The 22,859-nt window shown below is 48.9% G+C and overlaps 1 protein-coding gene across 2 annotated transcripts in view; it reads left to right on the top strand.

Moving 5' to 3' along the window:
* Pemt (phosphatidylethanolamine N-methyltransferase) overlaps positions 1 to 22,859 on the top strand; it is a 95,365-nt gene that overhangs the window by 13,369 nt on the left and 59,137 nt on the right. For both annotated transcript variants that reach the window (XM_008821986.3, XM_029558096.1), the window contains exon 2: positions 3,719 to 3,826. In XM_008821986.3, coding sequence (XP_008820208.1) covers positions 3,719 to 3,826 — 108 coding nt within the window. The remainder of the gene's footprint in view (positions 1 to 3,718; positions 3,827 to 22,859) is intronic.

Here is a 22,859-nt window from a genome sequence, read left to right on the forward strand (position 1 = left end):
CCCCAATTCTATCCAAAGGAATACTGACAATGGATTGCTGTAGATGAGGAACAGCTGATCCTCCTGGAACAGGGACCTCTGGCTGACTAGATTTATCAGAAGGACAGATGGGGGCAATAGATGGGGGTCCTGACAACACAGTGGACATTGGCAGGGATGACAGAGTATGGAGGCTCTAGAGGGAGAAGAAGGCTGTTTATCTGACGAGTTTATATTCATACTCAGATGCCACGGAACTCAGAAAGTAAGTGACTGTGACCAGTAATAGTCATATATATAGAGATTAGAAATGCATGTGAAAACGTCTCAATGTCAGTTGCCTTAAAATGAATTTTTCTGTATGAAACTGTATTTTAACAACGAAGTGGAGATCTTTTCTAAACATTAAAACCTCATTTAATTTTATGTCTTGTAGAGTTTATAATCAGTAAAAGATTGTACAAGCGTAATAATTCCTCTGTAAACCTAAAAATGTACAGCCAATTTTGAAAGAGATGTACCCTAGCTCAGAAAAATGTTATTGAATAGGTTAATGCTGTTGTAATGAAATGCTTCTTCTAATAAACAAACAAAAAATAAATAAATAAAATATTTTAAAAAGTGGTCCTTAGCCTAAGGAGCAGTTGCAAAATAGGGGTGATAATCAAATACTTGCAAAGGATACACACAGAAGCAGAGTACCTTGGGTGAGGAGGGGTCTGGAGGGATGTGTAGGAGTTTGTTCACAATGTGTAGGAGTTTGTTCACAATGTGCTGAGCCACAGAGAGCATTCCTGACATGCACAGAAACCACTATGAAAGGATGAATGATGGGTGAAGGACTGGCAGACTGTGAAGGTCTACTCTGTGGAAGAGTATGGGCTTACCTGCCAGTGAGATGTGATGGGTGAGCCAAATGTAGGTGAGGCCTGAGTGAGGGTGGTCAACAGAAGTGAGGTGCCAGCAGGGAGGGCTAAGAAGGGAGGCAAAAGATAGAAGTACTGTGAAAGTCCTTTGCTATGCCCTGGGAGAACCATGAGCACAGGGTGGTGAGAATAAGGGATGGACTGAGTGATTATATAGGAATGGCAGAACAGCTAGAGTAAAGAGAGGAGGGCCAAGCAATGTGAGGTTTTGGCTGGGGGTTGAGGTGCAAAATGGGAAAGAGGGATTGGGACTGATGAAGGCTTCCTGCTGATTAAGGATATGTGGTCCATGTGGAGGGAGGGAACACTTCAACATGCCCTGGAAGTGTCCAAGCAAAGCCAGGATTCCTGTGTCTAGGCCAGCTGTGCTCCCTCTCCCCCCTGCCCTGCAGCTCCGACCTCCCCATCCCAGCCTGTCAGTGGTCAAGGGACTTGTGCTCAGAGATGCTTAATATATGTCATCAAAGAGAAGAAAGACCCAGGTCTCTTGGACCCAGGTTCTAGAAGATTTGGGGCTATACAACTGACCTTCCCTCCCTTCCCTGGAGGAAAAGATGGCTTTATTTTGAGGTTTGATCTGGTAACTTTGTTCTGCATGAGTGGAGTGTGCTTTGGGGCACATGACCTTCCTGCCCAGAGCTCAAGGTGGTGCTGAGGGGCCTAACCTCATCTGGGGCTTCCTAGGGCTGCATCAAAGGGCTTTGAAAGGCCAGGGCAGGTTTACCTGCTGTGTTGCTCATGTACCCATGGGCAGCCAGCAGCCTGGGACAAATGCCCTCAGGCTCATTCTCCCACTAGTTTCTGAGTGGTTTCTCTGTCATTCATTTATTAACATCCTGATATACTCAGCTGAGGTGTTTCATATACTTGCTCCCCTACTAGTGCACCTGTGCCCCTACTGTGAGGTCACACCTGCTAAACCTTGTAACCTTGTCTGTGGTCTCCATAAGCAGGAGGGTGAGTAGAGCACAAGAAGGAGGGAGGAAGGGAGAGAGGGAAGAGAGGGAAGAGAGAGAGAGAACATTTTCATCACTTATTCTAATCTGTTCTAGTTTTATTTTATAAAGCTGTTGTTAGCTTCATGCTGTGCCTGATTTACAAAGTAATCTCTTAGATTATGTGTGTACTGGAAAAGCAGTAATGTAGTTTGTGTAGGGTTTGGTGCTAGTTACAGTTTAGGCTTCCATGGGTGTCTTGGCGGATCCCTCATGGATGAGGGCGGTAGAACACTGGGTTTGAACATTGAGCTAATTTTCTTAGCCCCACTCTTGGTTCCATAGGCTGTTGAGAAATGCAATCTGACTGGTCAGGAAGGCCAGAGTGGAAGACTTTACATGCCTCTGTGTCATACTGGGCAGTGTGGACTGAATGCCAGGCTGAGTCTTGCCAGGACGAGGTCACAGGGTGAAGCAAGAACCTGGGTGGGGCTGCTGCTGCTCTCTCTCCAGGGATAGGTGACCCTGGGTGGTGCTGCGTGTGGCATACTGGCAGACCAAGACATCATTTCCTCTCCTCCTTCAGAAGGTAGGGGACAGAAGTACTGTTTGAAAGAAGTTATATTCTGAAATGAAACAGCCAAGAGTCCATCAGAGCAGAGTCTGGGAAAGGCCACAGGTCTGGTGGGCTGACATTATTTATAATTTAGTGTGACTTTTATTTCAATTGCACTTTGAGCGGTGACATATATTGTTAGTGCTTTAGCCCTCTAAAACTTTTCTAAAATGGAAAGTAAGGAATAGAGTTACAAGGACTCAGCAATACTTATCCCTACCCCTGCCAGAAATGACTCACTACCTAAAGATCAAAGTCAGCATTGAAATCGACTGGCTGTTCCTCTCCTCTCCTCTAGGCAGACACTCTCACCCAGGGAGTTCACTTTTCCTGGGACACCAGGAAACATCTGGAGACATCTCTGCTTGCCTCACTGGGGAGGACCTGCCATCATTCAGTAGATGGAGGCTGGGGTGGGGTCTGCCAGGCCTCTCAGAATGCGTAGCACAGCCCACCATTGACATTCCAGCCCAAATATCAGGCATTGCAAGGCTGTCGTGTTTTCCTTCTGTGACTTAGCTGTTTCACACACATCTTGTTTCTCCAGTCTTCCACTGGTGGGCAGCTAGGTTGATCTTACAATTTTGTGGTGTGGTAGTTCTGGGGATGGAACCCAGGGTTTTGCACATGCTGGGCAAGTGCTCCGCCACGGAACTGCGCCCACACCCATGAATTGTCTCTCACAACTTTTGTCAGTGTGAGCTGGCAGGAGCATTGCCACATGCACCCCTGTGTTGTGTATGGACTCACAGGGGTGGCTTTCTCGGACCACTCCCACCCTCAGTTGCAGTTATATGGCTCCTCCTGAAGCTCCTGAAGTTCCAGGAGAGGAGGCCGTTGCTTTGATCAGTGGTGTTGCCTGAGTGCTCCTGAGGCTGAGCATCTCTTCCTGTGTATTTTGACCACCTGAGTTTTCTGTGTGTCTCCTGAGAACCCTCATCCCAGAGATCCCAGTCATATCTGGGTTTGGTGTCGCTTCCTTTAAGGGCACCTGTCTTCAGAACTATGGACTTCTGCATCCAGTGCCCATGTGCACCTCCATGGCCATTAGCTCAGTGGCCTCCTGATGGCCAACACGGCTGACTAGTTTCTACCTTTTATCTTCTGTTTTATGAGACTCTGGTGCAAGAACCTAGGCTGGACTAGGATGTCCCAAGCCTTCTTGTTCCCAGAAGTCTTTGAGTCCTGGGGGTTTGCAGGTCCTGGCAGTTTCTTGGCATTGCTAGACAAGCCTTCTGCTGACAGCAGCTCTATCTTTGCAGGCAAATCTCTGCGTTATGACAGGGCTGCTGGCCTACGTGGACCCCACAGATCTCAGCTTTGTGGCAGCTGTGCTCACGATTGTGTTTAGTCCGCTCTTCTGGAATGTGGTGAGTATTATTGCCAGACACATGAACAGTGGGCAAATGGCAGCTATCCTTGTTTTGCTTCCCTCCCGAGGTGGGCACTCTGTGAATATACACTTAGGGAAGTCTCTTGCCTTCCTGGAGGCCCTGGGCCTTTGTCAGGGTGATCTAGGACATCCCAAGAGCCTGCAGCCTAGATGCTTTCACCTGTACCCAGTCTTCTCACTGGATGGCCTGGGTTGTAGGAGTTCTCTCCATGCCAGTCATCCCTGGAAGCCATTTTCCCATGACTCTCTCCTCAGAGTGCTCCATAGCAGCATTATTTTTCTTACATGAGGCTCCTGTGAAGCAGCCCACATACCACTGTTGTGCTAGGTAGAACAAGTGACAGGGACTGAAACCTGAAGACAGTGGCATCCAGTTCACTCTGGCATAAGGAGACAGTGGAGGCTGGAGGACTCACTGAAGCAGAGCCTGGATGCTTTGTGATCACCCTGGAACTAGTCTACTGAAAGTCATGCTTGGTGCCAGCAACACGTTGTTCCCAGTTGCTGTCATTTCAGTTGAGCCTTGGGTCTAAGGGTGGGACGCTGTATTCTTTTCATCTGGTTTATGACTTGAGCCTTTTATCCACCTGGGGAGAACAGGGTGGGTGAAAGTAGGAGTGCTTGGCTCAGAGCCACCACCTTCTGAATGTGCTAGCCCTGCTGTCCTGAACATACTGACTTGCCTCAGGAGGGGGCTTCTGGGAGGGATCCAGAGGTGGGCCAAGGCTACCATGCAGAGTGTGCCCTCCCTCCCCTTGCTCTTGAGAAACCATGGCCTTGAAATGTACAGCTAGAGTGTGCCAATACTGGCCCTGGCTGCCTGACAGCATCTCAACAACAGTGGGTGTCCGTGGTGCCCAGTGCCCTTAGCCTGTCCTGCTTTCCCCTCACCCTTCTTGTTTGCTCTTTATCTGCTCTGACTGTACTTGCAGAGCCAGCACATCAGGGTGCAGGACACTGCAGGGGACAGATACCAATTTTAGGCCATGAGAGAATGTTTCTATTGTTTTAAAGAAGACAGAGGAAAATATTGCAAGGTATTAAAGAGGCTGCTGGCTTGGGTAGGAGCCACCATGATCCTAACTCACTCTCTGTTAGTTGTAGTATACAAGTGCCTTCCTGTCCCCAGGCCCCTCCTGGAGGAGACTGCTGGGTTCCACAAGTGGACAGAGCCCATGTTCTCCCTGTAGGCCTAGGCTGACCAACAGTTACCTGAATGTGGGCTGGGCCCCAGGGGCCCAGCTGGCCAAATGCACAATGGATCTTTGAAATACTTTTATTGATACCCAAGTTACCTTTGGTCATTTTCCACAGATGCTTGCAGCAGAATATTTTTGCACACTTCATTTTGATGCTGAGTTGTGAGTCACAGCAACATTTAAAACAGCCTAAAATTGGAGATGGGTGGTTTGTGTCTGTGTTTGTTATAAGTGGTTCCTGGTTTTTTGTTTTGTTTTGTTTTGTTTGTTTTTGTTTTTGTTTTTTGTTTTTTTTGTCATAAGTTTTTAATTGGCTTCAGTTATTTCTTGGAACAGCTTCTGGTCATTAGTGGGGGAGAGAGTAGCTTTTCAAAGTCAGTTCATAAAAGCATTGTGGTTGAATGGGTGGTAGCCAAGGGAGCTGTGGAATGGCATCTGGAAGCAGGAGGAATGGGGAAGGCTAGAAGTCTGGCTCTGTGGTACACAGGAAGCCCCACTCTTAGTGAGCAGCAGCATGCTGAAAGAGCAGTAGACATCTTACTGATTGCAGCACTGGGCATGACTTGCCCCACTCAGGCTTTGTGTTGGACATTTCAGTGAGGCGTCACAGTGAGCTGCTATCATTCTCACCCTCAGAAATGGGCTGGAGGAGAATGTTAGCCCTCTTTTGTTGCTACAGAATAATTGGCATTGAGCATGGTATAAAAGAAAGAGCTATATTGATCCCAACAGCGTGAAGTCAGTATCCTGGCAAGGGCCCCCTGGGTATATCAAGACATAATGGGGAAGCAGAAAGGTAAATAGGCATGTGCAGAAGAGACCAAGTGCGTGGGGTAGTCTCATTTTATAATAGTCGACCCTCAAGAAAATTAACAGATCTGTGAGACCAGCACCAGTCCCTTCCCATGTGATCCCAACAGCGTGAAGTCAGTATCCTGGCAAGGGCCCCCTGGGTATATCAAGACATAATGGGGAAGCAGAAAGGTAAATAGGCATGTGCAGAAGAGACCAAGTGCATGGGGTAGTCTCATTTTATAATAGTCGACCCTCAAGAAAATTAACAGATCTGTGAGACCAGCACCAGTCCCTTCCCAGGGTAGTCTGCCATGACCTAGTAGCCTCACACTTGCCCCTCTTAAAGTTTCCACCATCTCCCAACACCACTATGCAGGGAACCAAGCCTCCAGCACATCAGTCTTAGTGGACACATTCAGATCACATCTAGATCATATCAAAGAGGTGGTTTTGTTTTTGTTTTTTTGTTTTGTTTTGTTTTGGTTTGTTTTTTTCTTCCTTTTTTCTTTTCTTTTTTTTGTTTTTGTTTTTGTTTTTCAGACAGGGTCTCATTTTGTAGCCCTGGCTAGCCTGGAATTTGCTATGTAAACCAGGCTGGCCTTGAACTCATAGAGATCTGCTTTCCTCTGCCTCCTGAGTGCTGGCATTAAAAGTGTGTGCCACTACACCTCCCATCAAAGAGATTTTATTCATTTATTCTTCAGATTCTTACTGAGGGCCTGCACACAGGCCCTGTCCCAGTCTAGAGTGCATGTCCCTGACCCTGCTGCAGTGATATTCTAGGAGGGGCAGTGAGTGAGTAAACATACAACCCAACCTTAGGGACAGAGCAGGTAAGATGTAGAGACAGGAGGGGTAGTCAGGGAAGGCCTCTCAGTAGGGCTGGCTTTTGACCTGAGTGTATGGGGAATAGTATTGTAGTCAGAGGAAACAGCGAGTGCAAAAGCCCTGTATGAGGTGTATCCAAATACCCTGGGGCTGGAGCCAGGCAGGGAGAATGGAGGGAAGGTCAGAGAAGTGGCTAAGATAATGGTGGTAACCCTACTGATACAAAAAGAATGTTGGATGGACTCTGAGCAAAGTTGCATGGATTGAGTCAGTTTTTCAAGATGTCCTAAGGACCACAGGGTGAGCCAGGGTGAGCTGGGAGACCAACCCACCATTGAAGCCCAAGTGGTGGCCTGCAGCAGAGTGGGGCCCTGGAGGTGAGAGGTGTTAGGATTGTAATAGTGACAACATAGCCAGCTCCATGATTAGGGACCTGTGTAGCAATGGGCAGACTGGCTCTTCACAGAGCTGGGCAGCCAAGGGAAGTGAAGGGTGAAGGATGAGCTCAGCTTTTCTTGTGGCAGATCAGTGATGTCCATGGGCTTCAGGTGGAAAGGAAGTTGAGTGGCAAAGAGTCTAGAGTTGTGGACAGTAACTGAGGCTGGCAAGTGACTGCCCTGGGCCAAGCCTGGCTGTTACACAGGTCTGCTCTAGGGCCACCAACCCACTGGTGAACTTTAGCTGGAGGAACTACATCAGCCTTGGACTGGGTGGGGCCCACTTCAGATACCAGCATTTAGACAGGTGGGGACATCATTCTTTGTCTACATCCATCTCAGTCCTTCGCTTTTACTCTCTGACCTGGGGACCCTTGTTCCTGAGACCTCTAGGGGCTCTCTGTTGCTCAGCCCTAATAGGAGGCTTCTCAGTCCTCTGGTTGGGTCTCTGGGTGAGTTTCTCACTGGGGTCCTGCTTTCCATGCTGTCAGTCTCTTTAATCCCCTTGCTGTCTTCCTGGTGTTTTTCTGTCCCTGTGCCCACTTCTTCCATCTGGCATTCTTTCTGTTTGTCTCCTTTGTTGTTTTTATTTGTTTTTGAGACAAGGTCTTACTATGTAACTCTAGCTGGCCCGGAACTCTCTCTATAGACCAGGCTGACCTTGAACCCACAGAGACCTGCCTGGTTTTGCCTCCCAAATACTGGGATTGGGCCAGGCGTGGTGGCGCACACCTTTAATCCCAGCACTCGGGAGGCAGAGGCTAGCCTGCTCTACATAGTGAGTTCCAGGACAGCTGGGGCTACAGGAAGACCCGGTCTCAAAAAAAAAAGGACCCTCCAAATACTGGGATTAAAGATGTGTACCACCGGGGCTGGAGAGATGGCTCAGCGGTTAAGCACACTGGTTGTTCTTGCAGAAGACCTGGGTTTGAATCCCAGCACCTACATGGCAGCTAACAACTGTCCGTAACTCCAGTTCCAGGGGATCTGACAGCCTCTCTGTCCTCCGTGGGCATTGCACGACATAAGTGTACTTATCTACACGCAGGCAATACATGCATACACATAAAAAAATTAAAAAAAAATGATGTGTACCACCATGCTTGACTGACCTAACATTCTTGAAGCTGGTAGATATCCAAGGAAGCTCTGCTCTGTACCAGTGTAGGCTGTTCTGGAAGAGCAAGTATCACAGGGGTAATGAAAACTGTGATGGGGCAGGGAGGAAGGAGCCAGGCTGCTATCCAGGGGCCACAAGGGGTTCTCTCTCTGAGGTCTGGACCTCTGCCTATGGAATCTGTTCAGACCTCTAGAAATCCAATGTCTGTGGCCCATTCAGGAGTTTCCAGGCCCCAAAGGGGGCCCAGCCAAGGGTTTTCCAATGTGATATCTTTTCCTTGTTTCCATGGGGGAGGTGTCAAAGGGAGGCCTGGACTCTGCCCTCAGTCTTGTCACTTGGATCTGTCTTCACAGACTACACCTGTCAGGAGATCACCACTTGGTATCAGACCCTGTGGCTGTAGCCAGCATTGCTCTAGCCCCTAAACTGCTAGCTGTTATTGGTATAGCTCCTGTCCATAGGGAGGAAGTGAAGCTCTTTGCCTGGCCAGGGTACCTTGTGGCAGGCATTCTTGTACCTGTACCCTTGGTCACCCTGGGTCCTAGCCCTTTGGATGTTTGACCCCTGCTTTTTCAGGACCTCCAGAAGACCTGTGCCCTTATGGCCTATGATAACCCTTGTCAGGTCACTTCCTATGGCCTGTGGTGACCTGTTTCAGGTTACTTCCTAGGTCTTTTCCCTTTTCTGCCTTCTCTGGCTCTGGGTTGCAAACCCTAGGGTGGTCAGTGCCCTGGCCTGTGCCCAACAGAAATCAGTAGTACTATCTCTGGTCCAGTGGCTCAGGTAGTCTGAATGCCTACTGTATGTCTCGTGTGTCCTTTGCATAGCTGACATAGCTTACTGTATCCTAGAGTATTCCGAAGTATCTGCTTCTCCAGCCTGCCCCCAACCTGCCACACACTATATTCTAGGTAGAGCTGCTGCTTAATGTGCATCCAAGAGGCCCAGCCCTCACCCCTCTCAACACTCACTGCTCAGCCCTGTGCCTGGTAGAGCCAATGCCTAGGCAGCACTGCTGTTTTCATGAACAGGTACTGGTGTGCCACCAGCCTTCTGCGTAGCATCCAGTGAATAAGTTCTATCTCTATCTGACATGTGCACTTGCCCACCTTGGCAAACCTGGGAAGTGAAATGCTACAAGGTTTAGGGCAGAGCCCAGGAGAGAACAGATGGATGGCTCTGTACAGCTCCAGCAGCCAGTCTGCCTAGTCAGAACTGTGGGAAGCCAGGGCCTGACCCCAGTAGTGGACCGAGGCTCAGGCTATCTACCAGAGGAAATGGCACACATACTTTGGTATCCTCATCCTGACAGACTAGATTGGGATAACAAGTGTCTGCCAGTGGAGACAGCACAGTGGACCTCAAGGCTGACTGCGATAGATTGTGGAGCACCCCCCTAGGTGCAATTTACATCCCCTTCTGGGCCTCTGGAGCTGGGAGGGGACAGGCTGTGGTGAAGAACCTTGCCAGGACAGCAGGTGTGAAGTGGGCCAGAGGTTTCCTCTAGCGGTGGGAGGCACCAACAAACAATCATACCTCATGGGTTTGCTTCTGAGTTCCCTTGCCGCTCTAGACCCAGCCCTTCTCTCATGATCAGAGGGGAGCTGTTCTTTGCCAAGGGGTAAAGGGCCCTTCTGAGGAGGTGCTGGATGGCCCAGTTACCCACATTCAACATGTGCCTTACAAGCACCACAGAGTACAGCCCAGCTGTTGGCAGAGACCAGCAACAGCAATCCTATGTCAGTTTTAGGGGTGTCCTAGTTTGTCTCTTCATTGCTGTGACAGAACACTCTGACAGCATCCAACTTGGGGAGGAAAGGGTTTATTCAGCTTACATCTCCCAGGTCACAGTTTATCAGGGAGCCCAGGGCAGGATCCTGGAGGCAGGAGCTAGAGCACAGGCCATAGAGGAACTCTGCTACTGGCTTGCTCTCCTGGCCGTTGCTCAGCTTGCTCTCTTAACCAACACAAGCCCATCTGCCCAGGGGTGGCACCACCCACAGTGGGCTGGGCCCTCCCATATCACTCAACAATCAAGAAAATGCCCCACAGACATGGCCACAGGCCAGTCCAATGGAGGCAATTCCCCAATTGAGGCTCCCTCAACCCAGGTGTATCAAGTTGACACTAAAGCTATCCAGCACAAGGGGGATGCCTATGTATAAGCCAGAAGCTGCCCTGCAGGCCCCAAACCTTCAATATTGCTTAGGCCTGGCTGATGGTCACCTTGTCTGGAGAGGTGACTTTCTTTTCAGGACTTGGAGAGAGCTTGGTTTGCTTGAAGGACTGGCTAGGCTGGAGGTATCCACAGTAGGGTGTTTGACTCCTGAACTGTGGCAACTGGGTGACAGCAGGTGCCTTGAAACGAATTTAAAGGAAGCTAAACAGTAAGTGGCACTGTGGGCTAGGGCACACCTGCTTCCTTGATCCCCCAAGAAGGGCAAAATGGGGGAAGATGAGATCACACTAAGGGAAGAGGTGACAGTGAGGGAGGAGAGGGTGACAGGAAAGGAGGAGGAGGTGACAGGAAGGGGGGAGGAGGTGACAGGGAGGGAGGAAAGGGTGACAGGAAAGGAGGAGGAGGTAACAGGGAGGAGGAGGGGACAGGGAGGAGGAGGGGACAGGGAGGAGGAGGGGACAGGGAGGAGGAGGGGACAGGGAGGAGGAGGGGACAGGGAGGAGGAGGGGACAGGGAGGAGGAGGGGACAGGGAGGAGGAGGGGACAGGGAGGAGGAGGGGACAGGGAGGGAGGAAAGGGTGACAGGAAAGGAGGAGGAGGTAACAGGGAGGAGGAGGTGACAGGGAGGGAGGAGGTGACAGGGAGGAGGAGGTGACAGGGAGGAGGATGGTGAGAGTGAGGGAGGAGGAGGGGACAGGGAGGAGGTGACAGTGAAGGAGGAGGAGGTGACAGGGAGGAGGAGGGGACAGGGAGGGAGGAAAGGGTGACAGGAAAGGAGGAGGAGGTGACAGGGAGGGAGGAGGTGACAGGGAGGAGGAGGTGACAGGGAGGAGGATGGTGAGAGTGAGGGAGGAGGAGGTGACAGGGAGGAGGAGGTGACAGGGAGGAGGTGACAGTGAAGGAGAAGGAGGTGACAAGGAGGAGGAGGTGACAGGGAGGAGGTGACAGTGAAGGAGGAGGAGGAGACAGGGAGGACATGGGGAGAGTGAGGGAGGAGGAGGTGACAGGGGGGAGGACATGGAGAGAGTGAGGGAGGAGGAGGGGACAGGGAGGAGGACATGGAGAGAGTGAGGGAGGAGGAGGTGACAGGGAGGAGGACATGGAGAGAGTGAGGGAGGAGGAGGGGACAGGGAGGAGGACATGGAGAGAGTGAGGGAGGAGGAGGGGACAGGGAGGAGGACATGGGGAGAGTGAGGGAGGAGGAGGTGACAGGGAGGAGGACATGGTGAGAGTGAGGGAGGAGGAGGTGACAGGGAGGAGGAGGTGACAGTGAAGGAGGAGGAGGAGACAGGGAGGACATGGTGAGAGTGAGGGAGGAGGAGGTGAGAGTGAGGGAGGACATGGTGACAGCGAGGGAGGACATGGATACAATGAGGGAGGAAGTTGCACTGGATTGGTGGCAGGGTGTTGGAGAAGTGGTTTCTTCTGTGGTGAGCCCAGGAATCTTGGCTCCTTTGCACTTCAGTGTCTTTCTCCTCCTGTCCATGTTCTTTGCCCTGCCGTGGCTTCTTTTTTCTGATCTCTGCCTATTGTTGTCTCATTTCTGGGAGCCAGTGGGACCCATGTGCTGCCAGGGAATCTGTCCCTGTTCATCCTGTGGGTGGCAGCCTAAGACCTCTAGTGATTCCTAGCCAACCTCTGCCCTTGGTGTTTGTCAGGTGAGAACCATGTACTGTGGCCTTGCTTAGCTCTGAAACCTTGCATTCCTGTCACTTTACCCAGGACCGGCCTGTGGTGGCCTTTCCTGTGACATTACCCTGCTCTTATGGAGTGTGAAGGTAGTTAGCTGTGGGTAAAGTTGAAGAAGAAAAACAGGATAGCCAGGATGTGGCTATCCATGTGGCTCCCTGAGACAATCTGGAGAAAACAGTACAGGTACCAGGTCAGACTTGAGATCAGGAGGCCATCCATGCCTGCAGAAGGGATGGTGTGTCTTGTGGTGGGTAGAAGCCATCCCAGGTGGGCTTTTTAGAGGAAGGGAAGGATTGAGGGGCATTGGAGACACCCAGAAGACCAAGGCAGGTGCATATGAGGTGAGCAGGTAGAAAGGGGCTTTAGCCCCCCAAGCAGTGTCCTTGAATGTTAGTCTGCCACCCAGGTTGTTTCTTGGAGGCTAGTGGTGTGAGAGGAGGAGGGGGAGGGGGAGGGGGAGGGGGAAGAGAGGAGAAGAGAGAGAGAATATACCTCAGACAGCTGAAGAATTACAACAGGGGTGTGAAATCTGGCTCCTGGGGCATGGCCATGTACCTACTGGGCTCAGAGCTGGAACTGGGGACTAGAATATGGCTTCTTTTGTCAGGCCTGCCTTGTATTACAGAGAGTTGGCCTGGCTGGCTGCTAAGGCCCAAGGCAGCAGAGGGCTGATTTTTTTTTTTTTCTTAGCAGAGCCAGCTGGCTCAATGGGCAGGAGACCTTTGCTCTGGGGGTACCAGGCTTACATCAACCAGTCCTTTATAATTGATGCCACCCAGGGCAGTATGGCACTTTCGGCTCCCCTTGTCTTGTCCTCGCTGTGCTCATAGCTGGGTTCTTCCAGAATCAATGTATGCCTGGACTCATATGGGCTGAAGATGGTCCCTTCCACTAATAGTGACTTGGCTGCACCCTCTGCCCCTTGATGTTGACTCAAGGGCAGGATATTTCAAGGCGCATAAGTGGGTTAGCTCTTCTGAGCTGGACAGTGAATGTGTGTGGAGCTGGAAGCAGCGTGCAGATTGAACCCAGGGCCTCATATGCACTAGTGCTCCACCACTGAGGTATACCCTTAGCTTCTACCTTTATAGACCCTGGTTCCTGCAGGTAGCATTGCCCAAGAGGTACATTCATGATCTAGACACCCCTCCAAAGGGTACATCTCCTATGGTATCTTCCAGAGCTCTAACTCCCTGACTTTCCATCATTCTACAGACTGGTCTCTATGTGCCTCTAGGCCTTTGCACATTCTACTCTATCTTTCTAAGGAATTTCTTCCACCTCCTGGTCTAGCTTCCTCTGCCCTTTCTTCAGCTAGGCCCCTGACTCTGGTCCTCAGTAGACATGGCTAAACATCCTCCTTTGGGCCCTGCCTATTGTGGAGCTGAGCCCTAACCCTGATCCTGGGAACTGTTAATGGCAAATGTTTGTTCTCTTTCCTCCCAGTCTTAGAGGTCCTGAAAACTAAAGGAAGGGTTAGAACCCTCCATGGATGCTGAGGGTAGAGCCTAGAACTAGGGGGTCCAGGTAGATCAATGCCTCTCTTCCTGGAGACTGAGCCATGTGGTTGCCCTGGAAAGCAATGGGGCCAGGCATAGTCAGCTCCTATTCTGCTGGGAACACACAGACCTTGCTGGATATTCTCTCACTCCCATGTCTTCCTTTCTGCATCTGTAAAGGGTCTCATAACTACCTCAGTGCCTTATAGGGATTAATGGTATACTACCATGGTCTTTAGGAAGCTGGAGCCAGCCTGGCTGTGTTCTTTGCTTCCCCCAATCCTTGGGTCTTCTAATTGACACATCAGAACTGAACAAATGTATGGGGTAGAGTGTGACAGTTCTCTGTGTGTATTTACTGCTATTGATCACAACAGTATAAGTAACATTTTCATCTCCTTAAATGTTTATCATTGCTCTGTGTGGCAAGTCTTGTAGCTCTCTTCTAGTTCTTTGTAAACATGGAATAAGTTCTTGTAAACCATAGCTCTTTACATTCGACAGTCATTCTCTACTCTCCTCAACCCTACTCCACTCTCCTGCCTACTCCTTACCCTCCCCTCCCCCCTCTCTCCCCTCCTACTTCTCCCTGTTCCTTCTCCTCCTTCTCCTCCTAGTCTATGATTGCATCTGTTTCAGCTTCCATATGAGTGAGGTCATGCTTGTTTCACTTAGCATGATCTCCTCCAGCTTCATCCATGTTCCTGCAATGATAGGATTCCATTCTTTTGTGTGTGTGCAGATACCTGTGTGTGGAGGTCTGAGGTCAACTTGGGATGTTGTTCTTAAGGAGCCATCCACCTTATTTTTTGAGACAAAATCTCTCATTGGCCTGGAACTCACTTGGTATGCTAGGCTGACTGGCCAGTGAGCCCCAGGGATCTGCCTTTTTCTCTCTTCCCAGCTCTGGGATCACAAACACACAGCACCATTCCCTGCTTTATTATGTGGGCTCTGGAGATTGAACTCAGTTCTTCATACTTATATGGCAAGCACATTATCAATCAAACTATCTCCTCAGCCTGTGTGTAGTGCTAAAATAAACATGAGGTTCAAGTATCTCTCAGACATGGCGATGCCATTTCCTTTGACTATATGCACAGTAGTGGATTTGCTGGTTTATGTGGTAGTTCTAATTTGTGTGTGTGTGTGTGTATGTATGTATGTGTGTGTGTGTGTGTGTGTGTGTGCACGCGCGCAGGTGCACATGCCTGTGTGTTGTGTAGGTGAAGGTCAGAACTTGACATTAGAGGTCTTTCTGAATTGTTCTCCACTGCTATTTTTGTGTGTTTCTGTGAGACAGGGCCTCACTGTATAGCCCTGACTGGCCTGAAACTCACTATGTAGACCAGGTTAGCCTCAAACTCACAGAGATCCACTTGCCTCGGCCTCCCAATTATGGCATATGTTACCACACCCAGCCCTCCAACAATGACTGAAGCTCATACAAAGAGTCAGGACAGTCAAGGATTTCAGCCAGGAAGAGTACTTATTTGTACTGGCACTAGCTCAGCAAATTCACATCAAGGCTGAGCATGGAGCATTGTCTTATATGTCCTTCATTAGTTCCCTTTCCCCTTTACCTTTTAGTACCTTTGTCTCCCTTGTTTGGTAACATAAATTCTGACTCAGTGTTCTATGACACAGGATTATGCAGGCGCACATAGGCACTACTTATGCCATGTTGCCTTTTCTTGTTTTGGAAAGGCACTTACCACATCACCAATCCAGTCCATCATGGCAGGAAGCTGTGGCAGTCGGGGTGGCTTGGTCTGTGGTGTGGGAGCTTGCAGTGTGCCTGGTTCACATCATAGACTAGTAAGTAGAGAGCTTTGATTGGAACCAGGGCCAGGCCATAACCTTTAAGGGCCTTCCCTTATGCCCTACTTTTATCATCTAAACCCATGGTGGTTTGAATGAGAAATGTCTCCATAGGCTCACATATTTGAGTACTTGGCCTCAGTTCATAGTGCTGTTTGTGGAGGTTTAGGAGGTGTGGCCTTACTGAAAGAAACATGTCAGACTTTGAGAGTTCATTTGTCCTATTTCTAGTTTGCCTTCTCTCTGCTTCCTATGTATACTTGGAGATATGAGCTATCAGCTTTCTGTTCCAGCTGCTATGCTTTCCCACCATGATGGACTTATCCCTCTGGAATTATAAGGCCATATAAACTCTTCCTTCTATAAGTTACCTTGTTCATGGTATTTTATCACAGCAACAGAAAAATAACTAATATAGAAGTTGATACCAGAGAGTGGTTGTTGCTGTGAAGAACCTGACCATGTTGTTTTTCAGAAAAATGTGGAAAACTCGGAAACTTTGGATTAGAAAAGCAGTTGAATGCTGTAAGAGGAGCTTAATGAGCCATTCTAGTAGAGGTCCAGCTCAAGATGTGTCAGGGGGAGAGGGAAGCAAGAATTTGAACAGCAGCTGGGGTAGAGGCTGTTCCTGTACTATTTTGGCAAAGAGTCTGGCTGCCTTCTGCACACATCCTAAAAGCTTGCCTGAAGCTAAATTAAAAAGTAATGAACTGGGGCTGGAGAGATGGCTCAGTGGTTAAGAACACTGGTTGTTCTTGCAGAAGACCTGGATTTGAATCACAGCACCCACATAGCAGCTAACAACTGTTCATAACTCCTGTCCCAGGGGATCCAGCAGCCTCTTCTGATCTCTGTGGGCATTGCATGACATGGGTGCACTTACCTACATGTAGGCAATACATGCATATACATAAAATAAAAATAAATTTTTAAAAAAAAGTAATGAACTAATTTCTTTGGTGGAGATAATTTTAAGAATCATATTTTATCTATGGTGTGGTTATTAATGATTACACTTATGCAGGTCTACAATGAAAAAGTGGGGCAGAAAGACATACAAAATAAACAGTTTGGAGAGGAAAGGGGTACTGGGAAGCTTAATGTTGCAGCCAAGGAGGCATGTGCTGAAGGAGAGACTTTAGTTGTTAAAGAAATTAAAGTGATTAAAGAGAAGCCTGCTCTACTGCAACAATGAAAAGCGTGTTCTGAGGGCAAGCTGAGCTTCCACATTGTAAAAAAGAGCCTAAGGGGATTTTTGTCCCTAGGAAGCAACTGCTTAACATACAAAAATTACTGATAATGTGTGTGGATGAAGGGGCTCAAGGTCTCTCTCAGGCTGGCAGCAGAACTTGGCACTGTTGTTTTATGTGGTACTGGCTTTAGAGGCATGAAAGATGCAAGAGTGAGGGAGGAGTCATGAATTCTTCCTCCATGGATCCAGAGAACTATTGAGGCCAGGCAGTGTGTGACAGGGAGTCCCGCTATAAAGAAGGCCTCAGGAGACCACTACATGAAGCTATGAAAGTAAAACTTGGGGTGAGGTAGAGACCCCAAGATGCTGGAGATGCCAGAGCTGTGAGATATTTGCCAAGGAGAACTGTGTACAGGGAATAGAACTAGCACAAAAGAGAGATGTATGTTGCAGGCAGAGACAGAGCCATCTAAGAACTTTCAAACTAAAGTCCCAGACATGGGACATGGAGCTACAGGATTTGGTGTTTGCCCTGCTGGGTTCTGGTAATGCCTTTGTCTCATATTCCCTCATTATGTTCGTATACCTCCTTCTTGGAATGGGAATGTATAGTCTGTGTATATGTTAGAAGTATGTAATTTGCTTTTTGATTTTACAGGGAGGTTATACATAAGAGATTGTCTTAAGAGATGTTGGGCCTTTTGCAGTGTTGAGACTGTAAAACCTATGGGGACTTTTAAAGTTGGACTAACTGCATTTTGCATTATGAGATGGTCATGGGCCTGTGGGGGCTGGGGAGTAGACTGTAGTGGTTTGAATGAGCAATGTTCCCCTTAGGTTCACATATTTGATACTTGGTCCCCGTTCAGTGGCACTTTTGGGGGAAGGACATGGAATCTTTAGGAGGTGTGGCCTTGCTGGAGGAAGCTCATGGCTGGGGTGGGCTTTGAGAGTTCATAGCCTTGTCCCATTTCCGTTTCTCTCTGTTTCCTGTTTGCTGTTGAAGATGTGAGCTCTCAGCTTTTAGTTTTTTCTACCATGCCTGATGATTGCTGTCATGCCTCTCTGCCATGACCACAATGGCTGTTATCATGATAATTACAATTGCCACAATGGCCCCCTCCTTGCCCCTGGTATATTTTCACTACCCCTGGAATCCATTCCACTTGGCCCCCAAGGACTCCACTCCAGATTTTACAGAAATAGCTGCTGAGGGTCAGAGAGGCTCTTTGCTTGGCCTGGGTCACACAGCTGACCTGGCATCTGGGCTCCATACCCACAGGTACACAGTGTGGCACACACTCCTGTACCATTTGGAATGTGGTGTGCTATGTTGAGGAAGGATGGAAACAGCCTGGAGTGGCAGTGTGGTCTGGTTGAGATATACTGAGCTCTAGGTCCTGCTCGCAGGAAAAAGCCCTCCATGTACCTGCCACCAAGCCTGCTAAAGCCTAGATGTCCACACGTGTCTTGTAGAGACTTCTTGACAGCCTGATTTCCAGCCTGGTGTGTGCTTGCTGTGTCAGTATTTTGACTGCACGTGAATCTTCCTGACAATATTGCACATGGCCCAGCCTCGTGAGGCAGCCATGTAAAGGGACATCTCTGTGTCCTCCAGCCCTTCCTAGGCATCCTCAGGATTTTGGTGCAGTTGTCCCCACCTTCATTGGGTCTCTGAGCAAAATCAGGCCTATCCTTTCCCTGCTATCTCTCAGTACTCACACCTGGGCAGGATTCCTGGCTTCTTAGAGCTAAAGCTTTTTTCTTTGTAAGTGGGTAGGGGGTAGCTGGCTGGCAGATATTGCTGCAAAGATAGGAAGGCCCTGGTGAGAATAGTGCCCAGGTTGGTATGGCAGCTTCTGTGCTGGGCTGTTTCCTCTTCTTGCCTCTTGCCTCTGTCTCTCACCTTTGACAGGTCTCTGGTCTCTGCTGTAGAACTGGCCTATGGTCTAGCCTATGACTACCCAAGCCTCTGCAGTGTGTGCTTACCAACAACCCAGCCTGAATGGTGTCATGTGGTTTCAGACATGGGTGTTATTCACCAACAACCCAGCCTGAATGGTGTCATGTGGTTTCAGACATGGGTGTTATTCACTGAATGGTTGTAGGCAAGGCCTGAGCCTGACCTCTTTGCCTCAGTTTCCTCATCTGTAAAACAGCATCAGCAGAGGCTTCCCCTACTAGGCCTGTGGTGAAGGCCAATGAAATACCCATAGGCAAGTATCCAGGGCAGCACTAGGTCTGTTTTCTGTTGTCCTGCCCCACTGGTGCTCAGTAAAGATTTGATGACTGGGATCCTTTTGATGATGTGGGTTCCCCTGGGCCTCAGGAGTAAATAGGATTTGACTGAAGAGTCCAGAGGAAGAGCAGGAAAGACTGTGGAAGGAAGGTGGGAGAGAAAATGTGCAAGAAGGTACTGAAGAGGTTTCAGCATTCCCTGGTCACACCTCACATGGCTGCTGAGTCCCACATATGCGCCAGGCTAGACCTGGGGGATTCAGGACCCAGCCAATGGAAGACAGTTTGGGGAAATGTGCAAGTAAGGGCATGGTGAGGTAAAGCTACACATACATGGAGGATGGAGAATCTGGTTGCTGCCTTGTACCTGTTGCTGAGGTGGGAGCAGGGCAAGGGAGTGGATCTGGATCAACACAACAGAGTAGCCATGCTACGAGCTCTTTGCCAATCATTGTACTGTCCTTTGGCTCTGTGGTTCTTTTCCTTAGGGGCCTACTTGGCGAACAATGCTGAAGTTTCTACAGATCTGGCTCTGGGCTCCTTCCCCCTCTGGCTTCTGTGACCTCCTCCTTGCCCTAATCTTCCACACAACCTCCCCCCTGCCCCGTGTGCCCTGTGTGATAGCATGTAGGGCTCTCATAGGCTGGGCTGGCATTGAGATAGCCTCTGTTGCTGGTTAGTTGTATGTTTGGGTAAGTTCCTTGCTTGCTCAGTGCCTCAGTTTCTTCCTCAGATAACCTCTACCTATGTTTTTGTTTGATGTTAGAATCAGATTGTGTGTACCAAGGACAAGACCCAGAGGCACAGGGTAGTTGTCTTTGAGAAGTGACTTGTATCATTATGTGAAGGATTTCGCCGACAGGAAGTCAGCCTGTGCCCATTGTCAAGCTAGACACCAATTCTCTCTAGTGCTCTTTCTTCTGTTCCAGCCAGTCCTCCTATTCCTCTGATTATCCTGCAATAGGAAACCAACCACAGTGTCACTCACGTGGACCTCTGGTACCTGGCTCAGCCCACCAAGCACTGTACCATTTCTACTTTTGGCTGCCCTGACTGATCCCTTAGCTGGTCTCTGGTCCTCTCTGGTCTGTTCACAGGTGCCATTTCTCCTTGACAAGCCCTTAGGAGGAGTGGGGATGGCTTGCAGCTTAGTTTAACGTTCCACAGTCTGGGGAGCCAGAACTTTCTCCACACTGCCCTTGAACTGGCTCACGGAATCTTTCTGCCTCTCTGTTCTGAATAGCTGGGACCATAAGTGCAGGCTCATGTTCTTTGCTCATTCAGCTCCTATTTCCTAGGCCTATGGAAAACACTGTTCTGGTGGGAACTGTGGGTGTTAGAGGTAGACAGGAAGCTAACTGGGGAATCTGCTGTTTGGCCTCCATGGCCACTGAGTCCAGTAAGTCTAGCTTCTCAGCCTGTCCAGCTGCCAACCACCTGACCCCACCTCCTGCAGAGTTTTGTGGGCAGCAGCATTTCATCTTCAGTGTCTCCTGTCTCATTTCTATTTACCTCCTGTTTACTTTGTGTATTTTTGTAAGCTCCTCACATCCTATTCACAATGAAATGTCGGACGAAGAAACAAAAACTGTGCAGAGCTCAGTGCAAGGTAATGGTTGGGCTATTGCTCAACCCACACTGGGGAAGCTGTAGAAGCAGTGTGGCTCTTGCTAGTGTGTCTCAAATGGAATGTGGCTGGCAGTTAGCATGGGTCAGCATCAGGTTGTTTAGAGGTCAGGGAAAGGGCTGTAGAGACTGAAACAGTGTGAGTGTGGTAGAAAAGGAGTCAGATGGCACAGGGAAGGGCTCAGGCATCAGAGGTGAATCATGCATCTCTTGGACTCCTGGGGTCTACAGGATCTAAGCCCTGGTTCTCTCCCATTCTGCTCTTGGCTAAAGATGAGAGCCTTCTGTACTGCCACAGTACTGTGGGACTGTCTCTGTGGGTGCATCTGATTCTCCCATTAACAGCAGTGTGGCTGCCTGCCTTAGAGGCCTTTCCACAAAGGTGTTTCCACCATCTTCTCAATTCCCCCTGCTTTGAGTGGCTCTTCTGGCCTCTGTAGGAGGAGGAAGGAGGCTTCAGAGCCCCCTGTGCATGTTCAGAGGCCCACAGGAACCCACTATGAAGACGGATTGACCCTTAGTGACTCTAGCATGGACAAGGTGTCTGATGTGTTAGGCACCTGGTTGAAGTCATTCTCTCAGGTAGTGGGATCCCTGGCATTGCTAATCTCACAGGGCTTGGCCATGCTTTTGGGATCCTATGGTCCAGGCATGATCCCCTTACTTGCCTCTGACTCTTTGGTCCTTTTCCCTGTCCTGGTGCTGCTTATAATTGATCCCAGCATGCCCCTATGGGCGGTGTGGCTCCTGCATGTGCCCTCATCTGCTCTCACAGAGGGCCAGTGTCTGGCTTATTGTTGAGTTCCAGTACTATAAGGCTTCAGGAAGTGTTTTTTCAAATCCACATGGTATTGATCTTCTTTTCCTTGATATAATGAAGTACTTAGGGTGGGGTAACTTGATAAAGAAAGAAAGTTTACCTAGCTAACATTCTGGAGGCTCAAAGGCACCAGTTCAGCTGTGGTAAGGGCTCCATGGAGGACAGTGGTGAGGGCCACATTGCAGAGAAAAAGCTGGAGAATGATGGGGTCTGGCTCAGGTATCTATAACAACTGGCTCTCTGGGGAACTTTCTTAGTGTCTTCTGAGGGTACAGCCTCCAAAACCAAAGGACCGCCCCTTGGGCCCCACCTTGTAAAGGCTCATCAGCTCTCACATTGCCGTAGTAATGCCTCAGCTTCTAGCACATGACCCTTAGAGGAGACACCATGCCCAAACTGTAGCACACATTATCTGTGAAGAGCAAGGCCTCCTGGTCACCAACTTTTCCCAGCAGAGTGTGAACAGGAAGGAGAATTGAGAGTTATTCTACCCTCTCTCAGCTTTCTGCTGGGTACTCTCATAGCCTGACTCTCTGCCCAGAGAATTAGGCAGCAGAACATACTTGACCTTAGCCAAGGAGAAGGATTTGTTTCTTTGGGGCTCATAGGGCAGCACAGGGTACAGCAGGGTGCCTAGGATGTTGTGATGGACATTGGAGGTCAATGTGGACAGTTGTCACCAAGTCTAATGTGACCAGGACACTGAGGGGAACCTGAGGACCCAAAGGAAAGGGCAGTTGAGACCCAAAGGCCCAGGTATATGAGTGGCTCCCCCACCTTCTTTGAGATGAATGCCTAGAAGGAGGTAGTTCTGGAAAGTTCCTGTCTACCTTTTCTTTTTTTAAATTACTTATTTAATAACCACATACTTAGGAGAAGCATTTCATTACAAAATATTGACATATTCAATAACAATTTCCTGAGCTAAGATGCATCTCTTTCAAAATTGGCTGTAAATTTTTAGGTTTATAGTTGAATTATTACAGTTATACAATATTGTACTCAGTATAAACCCTATAAGACAACATACTACTGGAAAAATGAACAGCAGACCCCAATTCTATCCAAAGGAATACTGACAATGGATTGCCGTAGATGAGGAACAGCTGACACTCCTGGAACAGGGACCTCTGGCTGACTAGATTTACCAGAAGAGCAGACAGGGGGGAATGGATGTGTCTGTAGCCCCAGCTGGCCTTGAGCTTACAGAGATCCGCCTGCCTCCCGAATGCTGGGATTAAAGGCGTGCACCACCACGCCCCACCAGAAAAATTCATTTTTAATGCAATTGACATTAAGATGTTTGCACATACATTTCTAATCTCTATATATCTGATTATTACTAGTCACAGTCGGTTATTTTCTGAGCTCCTTGGCATCTGAGCATGGATATAAAGTTATCAGGTAGATTTCAATGGTAATGTTTTTCACATCTGCTAATTATTAAGGAGGAAATTTTTACGCTTTGAAGAATTATTATTTTTTTAATTTTTAATAACTACATGATTAGAAGAAGCATTTCACTACAGCTTTAACATATTCAGTAACACACTCCAGAGCAAGA

The sequence above is a fragment of the Nannospalax galili genome, unplaced genomic scaffold (assembly GCF_000622305.1).
Source record: "Nannospalax galili isolate Female #2095 unplaced genomic scaffold, S.galili_v1.0 scaffold1448, whole genome shotgun sequence".
NCBI lineage: Eukaryota > Metazoa > Chordata > Mammalia > Rodentia > Spalacidae > Nannospalax > Nannospalax galili.